The sequence below is a fragment of the Equus asinus genome, chromosome 25, assembly GCF_041296235.1.
Source record: "Equus asinus isolate D_3611 breed Donkey chromosome 25, EquAss-T2T_v2, whole genome shotgun sequence".
In the NCBI taxonomy this organism is placed as follows: Eukaryota; Metazoa; Chordata; class Mammalia; order Perissodactyla; family Equidae; genus Equus; species Equus asinus.
In genome coordinates, this window is record NC_091814.1 from 14,068,803 (window position 1) to 14,089,739 (window position 20,937).

General features: G+C 37.7%; 1 protein-coding gene across 5 annotated transcripts in view; it reads left to right on the top strand.

Moving 5' to 3' along the window:
• SNX27 (sorting nexin 27) overlaps window positions 1-20,937 on the top strand; it is a 67,250-nt gene that overhangs the window by 13,955 nt on the left and 32,358 nt on the right. For 4 of the 5 annotated variants that reach the window (XR_001402420.3, XM_014868200.3, XM_044757648.2 and 1 more), the window contains exon 2: window positions 12,718-12,949. The exons of the other annotated variant lie outside the window; for it this stretch is intronic. Coding sequence is in view for 3 of the 4 variants with exons in the window: in XM_014868200.3 (XP_014723686.1) it covers window positions 12,718-12,949 (232 nt within the window). In the remaining variant the exon portion in view is untranslated. The remainder of the gene's footprint in view (window positions 1-12,717; window positions 12,950-20,937) is intronic. 5 annotated transcript variants of the gene reach the window in all.

Consider the following 20,937-nt stretch of genomic DNA (forward strand, 5'->3'; position numbering starts at 1 on the left):
CTCTTGATGTTGTGTGTTCTATGGGTTTGGACAAATTTATAGTGTCATGTATCCACCATTATAGTACATAGAATAGTTTCACTGCCCTAAAAATCCTCTATGCTCTGCTTATTCTTTCCTCTCTCCCCCAAAGCCCCGGCAACTACTGATCTTTTTACTGTCTCCATAGTTTTGCCTCTTGCAGATTGTCATATAGTTGGAATCATACAGTATGTAGCCTTTTCAGACAGTCATCTTTTACTTGGTAACATACATTCAAGTTTCCTTCATGTCTTTTCATGGCTTGAGAGCTCATTTCTTTCTGGTGCTGAATTATATTCCATTGTCTAGATGTACCACAGTTTGTGTATCTCTTCCTCTACTGAAGGACCTATTGGTTGCTTCGAAGTTTTGGCAGTTATGAATAAAACTGCTGTAAACATCTGTGTGCAGGTTTTTATGTGGACATAAGTTTTTAGCTCCTTTGGGTGAATACCAAGGAGCACAGTTGGCTGGATCAGGTGGTAAGAGTATGTTTTATAAGACACTGCCAAACCTTCTTCCAAAGTGGTTGTGCTATTTTGTGTTCCCTTCAGCAATGAATAAGAGTTCCTGTTAATTCATATCTTTGTCAGCATTTGGTGTTGTCAGTGTTCTGGATTTTGGCTATTCTAGTAGGTATGTAGTGGTATAAAATTCATTTTTTTAAATTACAAAAGTAATGTAAATATGTTAGAGAAAATTTGGAGACTAAGGAGAAGAAAGAAAAATCACCTGTCATCTTATCATCCTAACATAAATAGTTTTCGTATTCTGGCTGTCTTTTATTTATGCATTTTTTATGAAGTTAAAATCATGTTATGTGTAATTTATAATCTAATTTTTAAAATTAATAGACTTTATTTTCTAGAACAGTTTTAGATTTACAGGAAAATTGAGCAGATAGTATAGAGAATTCTCATATATCCCTCCCCCACTGCATCATACACAGTTTCTCCTATTAAGAACATCTTACATTAGTTTGGTATATTTGTTAAAATTAGTGAACTAATGTTGAGCCAGCCTTGATGGCCTAGTCGTTACAATTCAGCATGCTTTGGTTTGGCGGCCTTGGTTTGGTTCCCAGGCTTGGAACCACACCACTCATCTGTCAGTAGCCATGCTGTGGCAGCACCTCACATAGAAGGACTAGAAGGACTTGCAACTAGAATCTACGACTATGTACTGAGGCTTTGGGGAGGATAAAAGGGGGAAAAAAAAAGGAAGATTGGTAACAGATGTTAGAGTGCATCTTTCCCAGCAAAAAGAAAAAAAATTAGTGAAGCAATGTTGATACGGTGTTACTGATTAAAGTCCATAGTTTATTCAGATTTCCTTAGTTTTTACCTAATGTCCCATCTAGGACCCAGGATCCCATCTAGGATACCACATTATATTTAGTTGTCATGTCTCCTTAGGCTCATCTTGGCTGTGGGCTTCCCACTGTTTCCATATTTTTGATGACCTTGACAGTTTTGAGGAGTACTGGTCAGGTGTATTATAGGATGCCTGACTATTAGAATTTATTTTTTCATGATTAGACTGGGGTTTTGATTTTTTGGGGAGGAAGAGCATAGAGGTGAAGTACCCAGTTCGTATCAAGGGTACACACCATCATCATGATTTGTGACTGTTGTTATTGACCTTGATCATGTGGCTGAAATTGTGTTTGTCAGGCTTCTCCACTGTAGTTATTCTCCTCAGACCATCCCCCCTTTTCATACTGTACCTTTTGGATAGGAGTCCAATGCAGCCCATACTTAAAGAGTGGGAAGTTTTGCTTTTAAAACTTAAGTTTCTCTTTTAAAGTGTAGTATCTGTATAATTTTTTGGAATTCTTCTGCATAGGAGGAGACTGTCTCTTCTCCCCCATGTATTAATTTATTCAGTTTGTTTATATTAGTGTGGGCTCATGGATATTTATTTTATACTTTGGCTTATATAATCTGATAGTACTATGTTATTTTGTTGCTCCAGTTGTTCCAGCTTTCGCCTTTGGTAGCTCTTTCATTTGGCTCGTGTGCCCTTTTCCCATACCCTGTCAATGTAAGTTTTTGTTTTCTTTTTTGAGTACTTCCTTACTTCTAGCACTACAAAATGCTCTAGGCTCATCTTTTGTATTTCCTGCCCCAGTCCTAGAATCAGCCATTTCTCCAAGGGGCCCTGGTTCTTTTTATTGGAGAATGATATTAAAAACCAAGATCTGGGCACTGGGTGTGGTTGTTGCTACTAGGGTGTAGAGTCTTTCTGGCCCTCTTAGCTGACAGAGCAAAGAAATACATGTGTGTGTATATTTACCCTGTATATAAACTAGTCTATAAATAATTATATATGTAACCATCTGTATCTATATTAAGTTAAACATGAGTTCTTACTGATGTCTCTAGCTTTACTCCATTACCATATGGATCTTTTGTCTCCTTCCCCTTGCTGATATGTACATTTCCACTCCAACAGTGAGAAACTTGGCTTCCCATGTATACCATTCATTTACTTAGTTGTTCACTTCTGGTATACATGTATAGCAATATCAGAATTGTTAACCTGTAGCCCTGTGGGAAACAACTTTATTGACCTGAATACAGTACTTATGTGCAGTCCCTTTTACCTTTAGTCTTAGAGAATTCATTGATTTCCAGTTGCTTAGGTTTGCCCGCTTTTCTCCTACCCCATGCAGTGAGGTTGTTTGAAAAATATTTGCAATACAGTTAGATTCTTTTGTCACAATCTGGGATTCCCCCAACCTATTAACGGATTTTTTAAATATTTGCATACGTTAAGATTTACTCTTTGTGTTGTAAAGTTTTATAGGTTTTGATAAATGAATTGTGTCATGTAGGCACCGTTACAGTGTCATACAGAATAGTTTCACCACTGCCCTAAAAATCCTCTGTGCTTCATTTATTCATCCCTCCTCTCCTTCCAAGCCCCTGGCTGCACACTGATCTTTGCCTTTCCGCAATGTCGTACAATTGGAATCATACAGTATATAGCCTTTTCAGATTGGCTTCTTTCCCTAGCAATATGCATTTAAGTTTCCTTCATATCATTTTGTGACTTGATAGCTCATTTCTTTTTATGGTTGACTTATAGTCCATTGTCTTCATATATCATAGTTTTGTTTTCCCATTCACTTATAAAGGACAATCTTGATTGCTTCCGGTTTTTGGCAATTGTGAATGAAGCTGGTATAAACATTTGTGTGCAGATTTTTGTATGAATATAAGTTTTCAGCTCTATTGGGTAAATACCCAGGGGTGTGATTGCTGGATCTCATGGTAAGACTATGTTTAGCTTTTTAAGAAACTATCAAACTGTCTTCCAAGTGGCTATACTATTTTGCATTCTTACCAACAATGAATGAGTTCCTTTTGTTCCATATCCTCACCTGCATTTGGTATTACCAGTTTTTTTTTTTGGATTTTAAGTATTTGAATATGTATGTAGTGGTATCTTGTTTTGATTTGCAATTCTCTAATGATGAATGATATTGAGTAACTTTTCATATGCTTATTTGCCATCTATATATCTTCTTTGGTGAGGTATCTGTTCACATCTTTTGTCCATTTTTTATCTGGGTGGTTTGTTTTCTTATTGTTGAGTTTTAAGAGTTCTTTGTATATTTTGGACACAAGTCCTTTATCAGGTATGTGTTTTCCAAATATTTCCTCCCAGTCTGTGGCTTGTTTTTCATTTTCTTAACAGTGTCTTTTGCAGAGCAGAAGTTTTTAATTTTAATAAAATTCAGCTTAGTAATTTTTTCTTTTGTGGATTGTGTTTTTGTTGTTGTATCTAAAATCTCATTGCTATACCCAGCATTACCTAGATTTTCCCCTATGTTATCTTTTAGAAATTGCATTTTTATAATCCACTTTTTTTTTTTTTTTTTTTGCTGAGGAAGATTCACCCTGAGCTAACATCTGTTGCCAGTCTTGCTCTTTTTGCTTGAGGAAGATTCTCCTTGAGCTAACATCTGTGCCCATCTTCCTCTATTTTGTATGTGGGCTGCTGCCACAGCATGGCTGCCAATGAGTGGTGTAGGTCTGGACCTGGGAACTGAACTCAAGCTGCCAAAACAGAGCGCGCCAAACTTAACCACTAGGCCATGGGTCCAGCCCCCAATATAATCCACTTTTTAACATAACGTTGGCTCAAACATATTTCTAGATTATTTTGTTCTTCATATTTACAATTTTAAATGATTGCTTTATAGTTAATCAAATTGTTGTACTATAATTTTCTTGACCATTCATCCCCCTATTGTTGACTTTTCTAAGAACAGAAATTTGGAAACAACCTAAATAATGATGAATAAAGATCAACACTTTTTCTGTGTTCAGGATTATTTCATGTATTCTTTCAGCAAATACTTGAGTGGTCTACATGCCACTAAGTTTCTTGCCCTCATGGAGCTCATATTTTGATGATTTTCTTAGGATACATTCTCAATAATGCCACCTGAGTTGAGAGAATATGAACATTTTTATGACTTCAGGTGCATATCACTAGTGAGAAACCTAAAGGATTTTATCTATTTACATAGTCATCATCTCATTTTCCATACAAGTTAACATGAAGAGTAATAGAGATACAGCTTTCCCCTGTTGTCTGAAAGTTCTCTTTATACCACTTCGCTTTTACGAAATACCTACATTAGTATATATGTACCTGTTTTTGCTTACCAAAAGACACGTGAAGTGGATTTTCACTTGTGCCAAAAAAGCCAAAAAGTGAAGTGAGTTGTGCAAGTGAGCTGTTATAGAGGCAGCACACACCTGGAGCAGTGAGAATGGTGCCACCAAGCTCCTTCCCTGGGAACTACATCCAGCATCTCAGCATCGAGCTGCCATAGCTTTGGACTGTGTGTGTGAGCATCTGTGCTTTGTCTTGATTTATTTTGGTACATTATTTTTTGTTTCTGGGAATGCTCAAAAATTTTTCCCGTATAAATTAATGGTAATTGCTTCTTCACTTTATGCCATTTTGGCTTACAAAAAGTTTAATAGGAATGCTCTACTTTCAGATAGATTTGCTGTTTATTGGAAAACAAACATTTTAGAAACTTTTGGCCATTTACTTTATTTGTGCTTCTCTTGTCCTGTCAATAAATGAGATTAAAATAATATAGTCTAATAAATTAGAATAAAGTGTAAGATGCAAGGCCAGCCCCAGTGGCCTAGTGGTTAAGTTTAGCACACTCCGCTTCAGCGGCCCAGGTTCCATTCCCGAATGCAGACCTACACCACTCATCAGTGGCCATATTGTGGCGGCGGCCCACATACAAAATGGAGGAAGATTGGCAACAGACGTTGGCTCAGGGCCAATCTTCCTCAGCAAAATAAATAATAAAATGTAAGATGCAAAATGTTATTATTTCTTAAACAGAATTCCAAAAAAGTTTGCGATATTTAAGTGATCCAGAGTAGTAATTTTGTGCAGACATGTTTAAGCTTCACTTCCTTTGGCTATGTTCATTGCTTATGCATGTCTGATCTCTTATCTCAAGAGTTTAAGGGCAAAGTACAGTGTGATTGTAAAGACAATTATAGTCAATAAAATATTTCCTGATTTGATTATTTGTCTAAGTAAGATAGCAGGGAGGCAGAGTTAGATGAAAAAGAGCCAACCTATGCTGGTCAGATGATTTAACTGCAAAATTAGAAAGGACAAATCTTCATGTTTCAGTTGAATAGTTCCTTGTTTTTATAATCTAGTGTCTAGTGTAGCTGTACCCAGCAACTGGGCAATGAACCAGTGAAAAGTCACAAGAAGTGTCTCCCTTCTGATGTGTCAAGGGTCTGTTTTTCTCCAACTTGTGAAGTCTTCACCCAATTTCCAAGAAGATATATTGTGGAAAAGGGAGGGAGTTTGTTTAAAAGCTTTGTGTAGTTGAAAAGCTATAACAGCTGTATTAAGTTTTTTTAATTAGCCATTGTTCCAGTCAGTCTAACTCAATTATTTTATATTTTACAGATTGTGCCTTTTTTATGGGCAAAAATAATTTATGTGCTCATAATCACAATGGACAATATTTTTATATTTTAAATGCAAAAAACCCAAAAATAATTTATAGTCCGTCTTTGGTTTTTGCATTGAACATAATATAAAGACTTTTCCATGTTTGCATTTACTATTCATAAATGTTTTTAAGAATTGTGTAGTCCCTTTGTTTGATGTACTTCAGTGTCTTTAAAGGTTTCCCTAATGTTAGATATTTGGCCGGAAAATGTCTTTTCAAATACTGTGTCAGAAGAAAATGCTTTATAGCCTTGAATGCTTAAAAATCTAGGGGCTGGGACCGGCCCGGTGGCGCAGCGGTTAAGTTCGCACGTTCCGCTTCTCGGTGGCCCGGGGTTCGCTGGTTCGGATCCCGGGTGCGGACATGGCACTGCTTGGCAGCCATGCTGTGGTAGGCGTCCCACGTATAAACTAGAGGAAGATGGGCACGGATGTTAGCTCAGAGCCAGGCTTCCTCAGCAAAAAGAGGAGGACTGGCAGTTGTTAGCTCAGGGCTAATCTTCCTTAAAAAAAAAAAAAAAACAATCTAGGGTCTGGCCCCGTGGCCGAGTGGTTGAGTTCGCACGCTTCGCTGCAGGCGGCCCAGTGTTTCGTTGGTTCGAATCCTGGGCGCGGACATGGCACTGCTCATCACACCACGCTGAAGCAGCGTCCCACATACCACAACTAGAAGTACCCACAATGAAGAATATACAACTATGTACCCGGGGGCTCTGGGGAGAAAAAGGAAAAAATAAAATCTTTAAAAAAAAAATTCTAACAAGAGGGGCTGGCCCGGTGGCGCAACGGGTTAAGTGTGCACTTTCTGCTTCGGCAGCCCGGGGTTCATCAGTTCGGATCCTGGGTTCGGACATGGCACCACTTGGCAAGCCGTGCTGTGGTAGGTGTCCCACATATAAAGTAGAGGAAGATAGGCACGGATGTTACCTCAGGGCCAGTCTTCCTCAGCAAAAAGAGGAGGATTGGCAGCAGATGTTAGCTCAGGGCTAATCATCCTTAAGAAAAAGAAAAGTCAGGAAATAAAAAATCTAACAAGAGAAATCTTGGACTCTCAAAAAACGGGATCTGAATTACAGTCATGCATCGCTTAACAACAGTGATACATTCTGAGAAAGGGGAATTTTGTCATTGTGTGAACCTCACAGAGTATACTTGCACAAACCTAAATGGTACAGCCTACTATACACCTAGGGTACATGGTACTAATCTTATGGGACCACTGTCATATATGTGGTTCGTTGTTGACCAAAACATTGTTATGCGGTGCATGAGTGTATATTTGTAATGCAGTGTAATGGTATTAATCCAATGTTTGGTGAATTTGACTTTTGTCTGTCACATTATGGCTTTAATAAACTTGAAAGAGATGCTGTTGCTCTCTGGCTTAACTTTATAATCGTCTGTTACTGAGCTGCTTAACTACACTAGGCTCAAAATATGTGTCTGTTGTTTATGGGAGATTAGGCAAAAAGCCAAAGCAGTAGTAGGGGTAAAACTACCTCTGGCTTAATTTTCTCTTCATTACTTCCATGAAATAGGCTTGTAAGATTTGGAAGTATTGAAGATTTAGCTTATTTTCCATGAAGATATGAGAGTTAAAGGAAAAAGGATGTGTTTTATCCATTAAACAATTTCTTGCTGCAGCTATGTGTAGAGATTCATCTACTAGGATCTTCATAACAACATTGTTGATATTAGCAAAAAAGTTCAAAGTAATCTAAAAGTGGAATAGGGCTTATGTTTCATGCTGATGATGAACTACTATTTCACATTTATAAATGAAGATATTATATAATTATTTTTATTTTAAATCAACTTTATTGAAGTTTAATTTACATACAGTCAAATGCACACATTTTAAGTGTCGAGTTTGAGTTTTGACAAATGTATAGACCCATTTAACCACCCCCCCAATCAAGATGTAGAATACTCCAGTTATTTCAGAATGCTGCTTTGTGTTCCTTTGCATTCAGTACTCATCCTCTCCTTTCTCTCCCAATCCCCTACAGTCAACCGCTGATCTGATTTCTACCACTATAGAATAGTTTCACCTATTTTGAAACTTCAGATAAATGGAATCAGTCAGACTCTTTTCTGTCTCACTTCTTTTACTCAGTGTGTTTTTGAGATTCATCCGTGTTCTTGTGGATATCACTAGTTTGGTCCTTTTTCTTGCTGAGTAACACTCCACTGTGTGAATATGCCACAATTTGTTTATCTGTTCACCTTTTGATAAACATTTGGCTCTTTTCAGTTTTGGATCATTATGAATAAAGCTTCAGTGAACATTCAACTACAGTTGTTTGCATGGGCATCTTTTCCGTTCTCTTGGGTAAATACCTAGGAGTGGAATTATTAGGTCATATAGTAATTGTATGTTTAATGTTATAAGAAGCTGCTACATTGTTTTTGTTTTGTGCTCCCATCAGGAGTGTATGAGAATTCTAGTTCTTCTACATCCTTGGCAAAATTTGGTTTTGTCACTCTTTTATATTTTAACTGTTCTTGTGGACATGTAGCCATTGTGTCTTAATCTACAAAATTGAAAAGTATATCTTATTGCTTGCAGTTATAGGAATTTGTTGTCTACTTTTTATAGGCTGCCTGTGAAGGATTAATGGCCCTTTAATTACTTTCTTGCATGTCAAAGGGGTTCAAAATGATATTCTGTTTAACACAGAATGGCTCCTTCCTGTGGTCCATATAGTGATTGGCTCTGTCATATTTCTGTCCATATTGAGTTTCATTATGTATAGCTTCCTTCACAAGTCATATACAAATCCTGACTATTTAGAGCTTTTTTCCTGCTTCTGGGTGTGTTTGTTAGCTTTGCAGTTTCCCCAGCTGGCTAAGTTTAGTTGAATAAAAGTTTTATCTAAAACCACTCTCATTAGCCAACTAAAGGCCTCTCTGATGGGGCCAAATTTTGGTCTCATGTAAAAAATGAGGAGAACTTTATTAAAGTTATCCAGTGTATCTTTACAATGCTGAACACATAAAGTAAGTTGGGTATCATCTAGTTGCCAAAGGAAACAGAATTTTGCTCTTACTTGTGGATTGTGGACTTTTTTGGTAACCTTCTCCCCCCATTTTATTATGAAAAATTTCAAACATACAGAACAGTTGAAGGAACTGCACAGTGGATACCTACATACCTACCACCTAGATTCTATAACATTTTGCTGTATGTTTAACCACATATCTGTTGACAAATTTTGGTAGTGTGTTTAAGCTACTACCTTTGTTTGTGGAAAAAGCATGGATGAGTAGAACCTACTGGGCAGTAGTTACTTTTGTGTGGCGTGGGACTTAGTGGTTCTCTGATGCAGTGGTCTTATGAAGGTGACTGTGTTGTGATCTCCATTATCATTGGTTGAGAGCTCAAACATTTGTTTTCAAGTGAATTCCAGTTAGATTATGTTAAAAAGACGGAAGAAAGGCAAGGAAAATTGGTGGTAGAAAGGGTTTACATCATCAGGAGGCCAAAATAGTACCAACCTGCTTGCCCAACTGCTACAAACACTATCACGTGAATAGCTGCCATTTATTGAGTGGTTACCATGTCCAGAGCTTTATTTCATTTTAGTTCTCACAGCTCTGTAGGTATAGGTATTATTAGCCCCATTTTATGAATTAGGAAATTGAGGCTTAGTGAGATTGAATAATTTACCTAATGTCTCATCTGTTAATTGGTATTCAAACTCAGGTCTGTCTGACTCCAGACCCGTGCTTTGAACCAGAAGTCTGTACTGCTTAAGTTCCCTTTATTTCAGAATTTATGCTTTACATTCATTTTTGTCTTCAGAATTTGTCCAAAGTGGGCCACACCTAATTCGAGCCTATTGCAGTAGCATTCTTGCGGAAAAGAGGATATCATATAAACATTTTTGTGAAGGCCTCTTAATTCTTGAGGAGGGAGGGCCCTTTTGGAAATCAGGCATCCTGGAGTTTTTACTGACCTCATTTTGTTCTCTGAAGAATGAAGGAATTTCCAGCTTTGTATTAAATTGTGGAATGTATAGTGTTCCTTCTATATTTGAACCAAATAAATATTAGCAAGTATATTTAGGATGTGATACTGGTAGTTCTTTCCTGTCTTTTTAAAGAGCTTTTTGGAATGATAGCCAGTTGGAAGCTTGGTCTTACTAGTAAAGAAGTGAAACCTAAGCAAGCTCCCTTGCTCCCTGGCTGCTCTTGGAGTAAGCCTCACTTAAGTTTCTCTGTGACGATTTTCAGGGCTTGTTTCTGTGAGTGACCCAAGGAGCAGTGTGTTCTAACTGATACACTAACACACTGAATACACTGAATGAAAACCATATGAGTGGAGGTGTGCATTGAAAGTAATAGTTTTTAACTTCTCTGGAGATTACATACTCCTTTTTGAAGCTGATGAAAGCTGTGGACCCTCTCCCCAGAAAACAAACATGCATATATGCACACAAATACAGTTTTACATACAAATACTGTAGGTGTTCACTGACCCCTAAGCCTATTGACAGAGTACCCTGGATTAAAAATCCTTTAAAGGAAAAAAAATTAGGGAGCTGTAAAGTAAGATTTGAGCATCAGTTCTTAAACGTTTTTCACAAATGGCATCTCTTAAAATTGATTGTACCAGCATAAAATCTTGTTTGAGTATCCAGGATGTTTTGTTCAGTCTCTAAAGTGTTAGTTTTCCCCACTTTGTTAAAAAAAAAATTAAAGATATTTGTGTGTAAGCTAAGATTCCTAAGGATAGATGAAATTCTCTACATTGATTTTTAATTTTTGCTTTTTCAATTTTATTTCTTCTACTATCAAAACATTTTCTCAGAACTACTAATAAGGCCAAAGATGTAGATGAAATCCTTTGCCAGTCCCCAACTTTAGGTTCCCATTTCTTCTTTAACCAAAATTTCTTCATAACCAACAGATACATAGTACTTCTTTCCTTGTTATAACTTGTTATATGTGCAAGTGTTCAGGCATTGTTCTTGGCAAGTTACATGTTTTCTTACATTAATCCTCACAACAACCCTGTTAGAGACTTATTACTCTCCCCATTTTACAGCTGTGGAAAACAACACTAAGAAAGGTTAAATAACTTGATCAAGACAAATTCTGGTACTAAAAAGCAGAGCCAGGATTTGAATTCTTACAGATTTAGCTCCAAAGCCCATTTCTTTCTGTTTTACCATCCTGCTCTGTGATCAAAGAGTTTGCCATTTTTTTCTGATCACTAGTCTGACCTGATCTGAATTTTAAAAGCCCCAATTTCCATGAGTGGAAGGGGGTCGGTTTTCTTCTACAGCTAGCCAATTGTAAAATTACTGATTTTTTGTGTGTGTATAAGTTAGATTTTAGGTTGTGAAATGTCAAGAGTGCTGAATTTGTTGGCTGTATTATTAAACCCAAAATAAGGAAGAGGCTAGCTGGGTGATCTCCTGCCTGTTCTGTTTATATAAATGGATGTTTCAGATACCAGACTCTGACAGGGACAATTCCAGTGACTGAAAAGGCTTGTTACTAAACTTAGCATCATTTTCAGGAAGGAAAAACCCTAATGGTTTGGAACAGGACTAAAAAAGAGTTTAAAGGGTAGATAAGCTTTTATCAAATTGACTAAGAGCCAGGTGTCTATTTCCTAACTGTCTTGGGATAGCCATGGAGGGGAACCTCCAGGTCAGCTAGCAGCCTAGTGGTTTTTGCTGAGACAGCAGGCAAGGTCAGCATTCTGGAAAGGTAGTTCGGTTTGCTGAGTGAGTTTTGTGACACTCAGCATCTTTCTAGACAAAATTATTGTTCTTTCAAACGTTGTACTTTTCCTAGTTTCAGCCTTTTTTATACACAGTGGAACAGGAAGAATGAGTAGGTTGATTTGTTATATAACCTTAGATGTACATTTTTTATTATGAATTGATTGCACCAAGCTTTAAGTGAGATGGCACAGAGCAGGAAAAAAGTAGATAGAATCCTAAGAGAGATTAATTGGAGTGATTGGGAGAACAAAGGAAGTTGGGTCAGATAATGAAATTTTAGAAAGGTTGTTTCTTTGCTTTTTTAAAAACAGTGAAGGAAGAAACTAGTGTGTATGAAGATATATACCATTTAACTCTCAAGGTGATGAAACTTGGTATAAAGGAAAATTCAGTTGACTTATTTGAAGATATGGGGAGAAATCAGATATAAATGTAGAAGAATTATTTTAAGTCATACTTTTGGAGTCTTTACAAATTAAGGGAATGCTTTTGGTGAACAATTTCTTTTAACAGAATTTGTGGGGGGTTTAAAAAGGACGGAAAGTACCATTCAAATGGCAAGATTGTTAAAAGTCACTTTGATTGTATTGTATACCTGCGTAGTTAGGATGAGGAAGTTGGACTATTTCGCTTTACAAGCTTTGTTTCCTCCTCAGCTTCACCCTCCTTCCCATGTGTTTTCCTGAAGCTGTGTGTGGGATTCTAGCATAGAGGAAGGGTAGGTCCTCTCACCTGTTTCCATTTTTTCCCCCTGCCATAAGTTCACAAGCACTTTTTCACTTTATGATCTATAAAAACGTAAACAGCGTTTCTGGAACCAAATTAATCTTTTGATTTTATGGTTCATACTGTGTGACACTGGAGTGGGGGCAGGAGGGTGGAGATATAAGGTGTTTGGACCCTTCTGGTTTATGGGATTGTCTTTTTCCCTTTTTCCCCTTAGGAACGGCGTGAATGTTGAGGGGGCGACACACAAGCAGGTGGTGGACCTGATCCGAGCAGGCGAGAAGGAATTGATCTTGACAGTGTTATCTGTGCCTCCTCATGAGGCAGATAACCTAGATCCCAGTGACGACTCGTTGGGACAATCATTTTATGATTACACAGAAAAGCAAGCAGTGCCCATATCGGTCCCCACATACAAACATGTGGAGCAGAATGGTGAGAAGTTTGTGGTGAGTGTCAGCCCAACTCAATCCTCAAACATCCAGCTTTTGTTTCCCCCAGTCGTATCATCTATGATATATATTAGAGCACTAGAGTAAGTGACTGCAACCTAGGTCAGCTTGTCTACCTCCCAGTAGACAGTGGGTTCACACATAAATACAAGACACTGACCCTGATTTATTGCAGGGGGTGAACCATAGTAATGAAGAGTCCTATTGCTTAAGTAAAATTCCATTTTATTTCCAGACAGTTTTAAGTTTGCATTCTTGTCTGTTGTAAATGTGTGTGAGTTTGTTTTGCTTGTTCTTTTATTGGTTGCCATATCCCTTTGCTAATAGCAGTCTCACTTAACTGTTGACTCTGTAGTGCTATAGAGCAAGATTAACTTTAAAAGGTGGTGTCTTCCAAAATGTTTCGGTAATACAGTTTGTTTATGTCAGAACCTACAAGTGCCCTAACACTCTTCTCCACATCTTGTTCTTTTTCATTTTCTTTGGAGATATCTGTGTGAATGATTAACTCTGGTTTTTCCCAAAGTCCTAATTATATTCTGAATGCACTTCACATGAGCTACTTTATTTATTTCCAATCTGTTGCTATTGTGGATATGCAGGAAAGCCCATCTTGAGTTCTGGGTGATATGTGCCAGCTCCTTTCCTGAATGCCTTTGTTTTTTCTTCAAAACCTAATTGCCACTGATAGCCCAGTTTACTTAATTTTTCTCTTGGTTGCAGTTTGCTTTATTTGCCTTTGATTATTTTGGGAGTGTTGCTATAATGAGAAATTCATTATTTGAATTTGTGGAAATTGTAGATATTGGCAAACTGACTACATATGTTTAAAGCTGACTTGCTGACTAAAGTTGCAGTCTCTGAAACTGAGATTTGTCCTCTGTATAGGAGTGAGCCACTGGATATTTATGGTAAATTCTTTTTAGTGGGGAGATGAGAAAAGCAAGCAGGGAAGCCAGAAAAGTTCCAGAAGGATCAAATAATGTTTGACTGCATCTGTAATTTAGCTGGAGATGATAGCACATAGGTTTTATGTCAACCTGATCCATGTATTCTCAGAACTATATGCACAAAATTTAGTTTTATCTTTCAAAGCTGCTATGCTTTGAATCATAAATCATGTGAGAAGTAGAAATCAAGGTCAGGTCCTAAAAGTAGAGCAGACTGGATGCTGAGGCCTTTTGGGAATTACCTAAGACCTTGGGAACCTCTGTAGACTTCAGAAAAGGAGTGAAACCACTAATTGCCTTTTTAAAAAAACCAACTTTATTGAGCATAATTTACCCACATTAACATTCACCCATGTTAAATGTCCAGTTTCATGAGTTTTGATAAATGTACAGTTTTATAATCACCTAATTACCACCACCACCACCACAATCAGGATATAGAACATTTTCATTGCCCCAAAAAGTTCCCTCATGCCCCTTTGCAGTCAGTCCTCTCCCCCTTCCACCACCCTTTTCAACCTCTGATCATCTTTCTGTCACTGCTTTTGCCTTTTCTAGAATGTCAAATAAATGGAATCATACAATATGTAGTCTTTTGGGTCTGGCTTTGTTCACTTAGTATAGTCCTTTTAAGATTGATATGTGTTGTTGCATATGTCAGTAGCTCGTTCCTTTTTAATTGCTGATAGTATTCCATTGGATGGATTTACTAGAATTTGTTTATCCATTCACTTATTGTTGCATGTTTGAGTTGCTTCCAGTTTTGGGCTATTATGACTAAAGCTGCCATGAAATAACATTAATGTCCAGGTCATTATGTAGACTTAGGTTTTCTTTCCTCTTGAGTACATACGTAGCTAGAAGTAGAATTGCAGGGTCATATGGTACGTGTAAGTTTAACCTTATAAAAAATTGTCAAACTGTTTCCCAAAGAGGCTGTGCCATTTTTTGCATTCTCATCTGCAGTAGAGAGTTCCAGTTGCTCCATAACCTTTTGAGCACTTGATATTTTCAGGTTTTTAAAGTCTAGCCACTCCAGTGGGTATAGTAGTATCTCACTCTGGTTTTAATTTGCATTTGCCTAATGTCTCATGATGATGAGTTTATTTTCATGTGCTTAAAATGACCATTCTTATATCTTTATTGGTGAAGTATCTGTTCAGCTCTTTTGCCCATTTTAAGAACTGGGTGGTTTGTCTTATTATTACTTTATTGTGAGAGTTCTTTATGTATTCTGGGTATAAGTCCTTTATCAGATAGATGTTTTGTAAAATATTTCTCCTCGTCTGTAGCTTGCCTTTTTATTTTATTTTTAAAAGTGTCTTTCAAAGAGCAGAAGTTTTGAATTTTGGTGAAGTCCAGTTTGTCAGTTTTTTTCATTTATGGATAATGCTATTTGTGTTCTAAGAAATCTGCCTAACCCAAGAACACAAATATTTTATATTTTCTTGTAAAAGTTTTGTATTTTTAAACTCTCTGTTTTTGTAATAACCTTATTGAGGTATGATTCACATACCATAAATTCACCCATTTAAAGTATACAATTCAGTGGTTCTTAGTATGTACACAAAGTTCTGCAACCATCACCACAGTCAATTGTAGAACATTTTCATCACCTCAAAAAGAAACCCGTGGGGCTGGCCCGGTGGCGCGGTGGTTAAGTGCGCATGTTCCGCTTTGGAGGCCCGGGGTTCGCTGTTTCGGATCCTGGCTGCAGACATGGCACTGCTTGGCACGCCATACTGTGGTAGGTGTCCCACGTATAAAGTAGAGGAAGATGGGCACAGATGTTGGCTCCGGGCCAGTCTTCCTCAGCGAAAAGAGGAGCATTGGCAGCAGTTAGCTCAGGGCGAATCTTCCTCAAAAAAAACAAAAGAGAAAAAGAAACCCCTTACACTATAGCCATCCTCCTCCAAACCTCCCTTGTCCAGCCCTAGGTAGCTGCTAATTTACTTTCTTTCTCTGTAGATTTGCCTGTTCTGTACATTTCATGTAAATAAAATCATATGTGTTTTCAAGGTTTCTCCATGTTGTAACATGTATCAGCCAGATAACATTCCGTTGTATGGATACACCACATTTAATTTATCTGTTCTTCAATTATGGACATTTGGGTTGTTTCTGCTTTTTGGCTATTATGAATAATACTGTTAGGAGCATGTGTGTACAAGTTTTTATGTGGATATATGTTTTCATTTCTCTTGAATACATACCTAGGAGTGGAATTGGTGGGTCATATCATAGCTCTTATGTTTAACCTTTTGAGGAATTGCCAAACTGTTTTCCAGAGTGGCTGCACCATAGTTTTCACTCTGATTTTTAGGTCTGTGATCCATTTTGAGTTGTTTTTTGTATATTATCTGATGTAAGGGTCAAGGTTCTTTTTTTCCCCATAAGGATATCCAGTTGTTTCAGCAACCTGTGTTGAGAAGAATATCCTTTCCCCACTGAAATACCTTGGCAGTACTGTTGAAAATCAATCGAACATATATGTGTGGTTCTATTTCTATACTTTATTCTGATCCATTGATGATATGTCTGAACATGTTAATATTTACATCATTTTGAAGTTGGCCTCTGTTTGATGTCTTTTTCCCTTGAGAATGGGTCATAGTCTCCTGGTTCTTTGTACATGAGTAATTTTGGGTTGTATCCTGGATGTTGTAAATGTTACATTGTGTAGACTCTGGATTCTGTGGTATTCCTTTGAGGAATGTTGATGCTTTTGTTTGACCTGGCAGTTAACTATAAGCTGTATCACCTTCTGTGGGTTGTATTTCAAGTCTCAGCTCAATTCTTTCAGCCTTTGCTGTGCTACTTTGAGTCTGACCTGCATATATATAATTCAGGGAGGGATCAACCTGAGATATATGTGGCGTTCATTCACAGAATTAAGACATCACCTTCTCTGGTTCTCTCTCCTCTGGAATTCTCAAGTCATTCTGGTGGCAGCTTCGGTTGCCCAGAATCCTTTCTCTCTTTCCTCCAGCTAGAAAGATGTCAGGGTTTCTATCCAAGTTTTAGTTGCTTTGGTTATGCTGCTTTGTGACTGATGCCCACTATCAGGGCAAAGCCCCCTAAAAGCAGGAAACTCCCCCACTGTGTGCGGTGCTTCATCTTTTGACTCTCTTCTACAATCTGCCTGCTTTTAATGTACTATTCGGTATCCTCAGGTAACTAGTTTTGTATTGTCTCCAGAGTTTCTAGTTGTTATCACTGGGAGGGGTGGTCTATAGGGGGTTTATACAGTAATACCTGAAGCAGAATCATCAATTCTATCAGTTTTTTCTTTATGTACAATGAAGCTCTTTTGTTTTCTTGATGAATTGACCAATTTAACGTTACGAAATATCTCTCTTTATCCCTTTTAGTATTCTTTGTTCTGAAGTCTTTCTTTGACATTAACATATTGCCGCTAACAGCAACTTCAGCTTTCTTTTGATTATTGTTTTCATTGGATATTTTTTCCCTCCTTTTACTTTTAACCTATCTATATAGTTATACTTAAATGGGATTTCTTTTTTTTGTGTTTTTCATTATTTGATGAGGAAGATTGGCCCTGAGCTAACATGTGTTGCTAATCTTCCTCTTTTTGCTTGAGGAAAATTGTTACTGAGCCAACATTTGTGGCAGTCTTCCTCTATTTTGTATGTTGGACGCAGCCACAGCATGGCTTGATGAACGGTGTGTAGGTCTGCACCAGGGATCTGAACCCACGAACCCCAGGCCACCAAAGCAGAGCGCACGAGCTTAACCACAACACCACTTGGTCCAGTCCCTGGATTTCTTAGAGACAGCATATAGTTGTGTCTTGCTTTTTTATCCAATCTGGCAATCTCAGTCTTTTATTTGGAGTGCGTAGACTATTTACTTTTAGTATAATTATTGATATAGTTATGTTTAAATCTGCCATCTTAATCTTTGTTGTATATGTCTCATCTGTTTTTTACTCCTTTTTTCCTCCCTTTCCTGAATTCTTTTCAATTAATAGAGTATTTCTTAATTATCCCACTTACTCCACTATTGTGTTATTAGATATAATTTGTTGTTTTATTTTCTTTGTGGTGGTTCTAGGTTTACAGTATATATCTTTAATTTATAAATATTACTTTTAAATAATACAATATTACTTCTCATATATAAGAATTTTACAACAGTATATTTAATTTCCTCCTCCTATCCTTTATGCTTTTGTTGTCATACATTTTACTTCTATATGTGTTATAAATTCCATGATACTTTGTTGTCTTTACTTTAAACAATTAAAGAGATTAAAAATGAAAAAAGAGTTCTTTTCATATTTAACCACATATTTACCATTTCTGGTGTCCTTCATTCCTTTGTGTAAATCCATTTTCCATCTGGTATCATTCCTTCTGCCTGAAGAACTTCCATTAATATTCTTGTAGTACAGATCTGCTGGTAATGAATTCTCTTAGCTTTTGTTGGTCTGAAAAAGTCTTTATTTCACTCTTGTGTGTGAAAGATATTTTTACAGGGTATAAAATTCTGGGTTGATAGCTTTTTTTCTTTTAGTCCTTGAAGGATGTCACTCTGGTCTTCTGGCTTGCATAGTTTCTGATGAGAAGGCTGCCTGTTTTAGTTTTTAATTCCTCTCTATGTAATGTTTTAACCCCCTTTAGCTACCTTCAAAGTTTTCTCTTTATCTTTGGTTTTCAAAAGTTTAATTTTTATGTGTCTAGGTGAGTGTTTCTTGGTATTTCTTCTGCTTCGGGTTTTCTAAATTTTATAGATCTGTAGTTTGATATATTTTATTATTTTTTAAAAATTCTGAGCCGGTATGTCATCAAATATTTCTTCAGCCCTGTTCTTTTTCTCTTGTCTTTCTGAGATTCCAATTATATGTATGTTAGAGTGTTTGATGTTATCCTACAGCTTTTGAAAGCTCTATTCTGGTTTTTTTTCTCTTTTTCTTTTAGTTTAGATTAATTTTATTACCCTATGTTCAAGTTCACTGATTGTTTCTTCAGCTGTGTCTAGTCTACTGATGAGCCTATCAGAGAACTTCTTCATCTCTGGTATCATGTCTTTTATTTCTATCATTTTCATTTAATGTTTTCTATTTCCTGAAATTCCCCATCTGTTGACACATGTTGTCTACTTTTTTCATTGGACCTTTTAACATATTAATCATAATTATTTTAAAGCCTCTGATAGTTTCAACGTCTGGGTATCTCTGAGATTGCTTTTTTTCTTTGAGGAAGATTAGCCCTGAGCTAACATCTGCCAGTCCTCCTCTTTCTGCTGAGGAAGACTGGCCATGAGCTCACATCCATCCCCATCTTCCTCTACTTTATATGTGGGATGCCTGCCACAGCATGGCTTGCCAAGCAGTGCCCTGTCCACACCCGCGATCCGAACCGGCTAACCCCAGGCTGCTGAAGTGGAACATGCGAACTTTGACCACTGTGCCACTGGGCCAGCCCTCTGAGATTGCTTTTATCTCTTGATATAAGTGGGGCGCTTTTTTTTTGTCATGTAATATTTGATTGAATGCCAGGCATCATGTGTGGAACAGTAGGGACTGAAATAAATAGTATTTGAACCCGAAAACTTGCAAGCCTCTTCTTCTATTAGGGGATTGAGTCAGTTAAACTCGATTTGGGTTTTGTTTTGGCTATCAGTACCTCTATTGTGCCATAGGCTTCAAATCTGTCTAACAGTGGGCTGGCTTGTGCTTAGAGTGGGTGCTGGAGTTGGAGGGTTTTTCTCAGTGTTCTCTTCTCCGCTCCCTGTCAGCTTTTAGCCACCACTGCATGCCTGTACCATAGACAGGTTCTCTCTCCACTCTCTTACCCCCCCCACTGGTAGACCACCCTTGCTTTTTAGTTGGGCTAGATTTGAGCTAGAAGGGTTCTGTGTTGTCTGATCCAGCCTCAATCTTAGTCAGGGTCTGTGTGCCTGTGTCTTGGGAGTGAGGCTTTCTTCATTTTTCTGCCCTTCCACCTTATCACAGCCAACCTCTGTGGTTAGTCTTGGGAAGGAGTTTCTTCTCTCTCCCCCAGTTGTAGCAAACCTCTACTTAGTATCAGTATAGGAATCTGGGTCTAGGATGGTTTCCTGCCTCTCCCTAGGAGTAGAGGGTTTTTGCTTTACTCTTTCTCCAGAAGAAGTAGATCTTTGCCTGTGCCCTCTGAATGAGAGGGTTTACTGCCCATCCCCCAAGGGCTTAAGGCTTTTGTTTAGTAGAAGAGAAGGATCATGGGGCAGTGGGTGGGGCATTGTGTCTTGTCACCTACCAATTGCCAATCACCTCCCTCATGCCTAGGTTACCAAGGAGACTATTTCTAATCTCCTGCCCTGCCCCTAGTCTTTCTTGTTGAACACAAGAACCCCGTGGAGAAGACTTGCAAGTGAGTGGGAACTCTGTTATGTCTGGAGTGGGATTGCTGTTCTTGCAGTTTTCTAAATCCCAAACAGTAGCAGAAGCAGCCTATGATGTCTTTGTCTGCTAATTCTTTTGTCTCTGTCATTTCTCAGTCTGTTTCTACTGACTGATTTTCTCCTGGTTATAGGTCAGATTTTCGTACATCTTTGTATGTCAAGTTATTTTCGATTGGATTTTACACACTGTGAATTTAATGCTATTGGATATTAGGTTTTGTTATATTCCTTTAAAGAGTGTTGGATATTTTTGCTGGCATGCAGTTAAATTACTTACATTACTTTGATCCTTTTGAGGTTTGTTTTTAAGATCTTTTAGGGTGAGTTTAGAGTAGCTTTTACTCTAGAAATAATTTAGCCCCACTCCTAAAGCATGGCCTTTTTGAGTTCTCTTCTGAATGCCATGTAGTTTCAAGGGAGGTCTCTATTCTGGCTGGAGGGAAGTCAAATTATTCCAGATCCTCTTTGAACTCCAGGAATTGTTCATTTTACAGCTCACTCTGGTAATAGATCTTTCCTCGAATTGTTATTCAGCCAAAATTCAAGGAGATCCTATGCAGATTTCTGGAGCTTTTTCTCTAAAGCTCCCTGTAGATTCTGGCTGCTTTGGCCTTCTTGAACTCCAGTCTC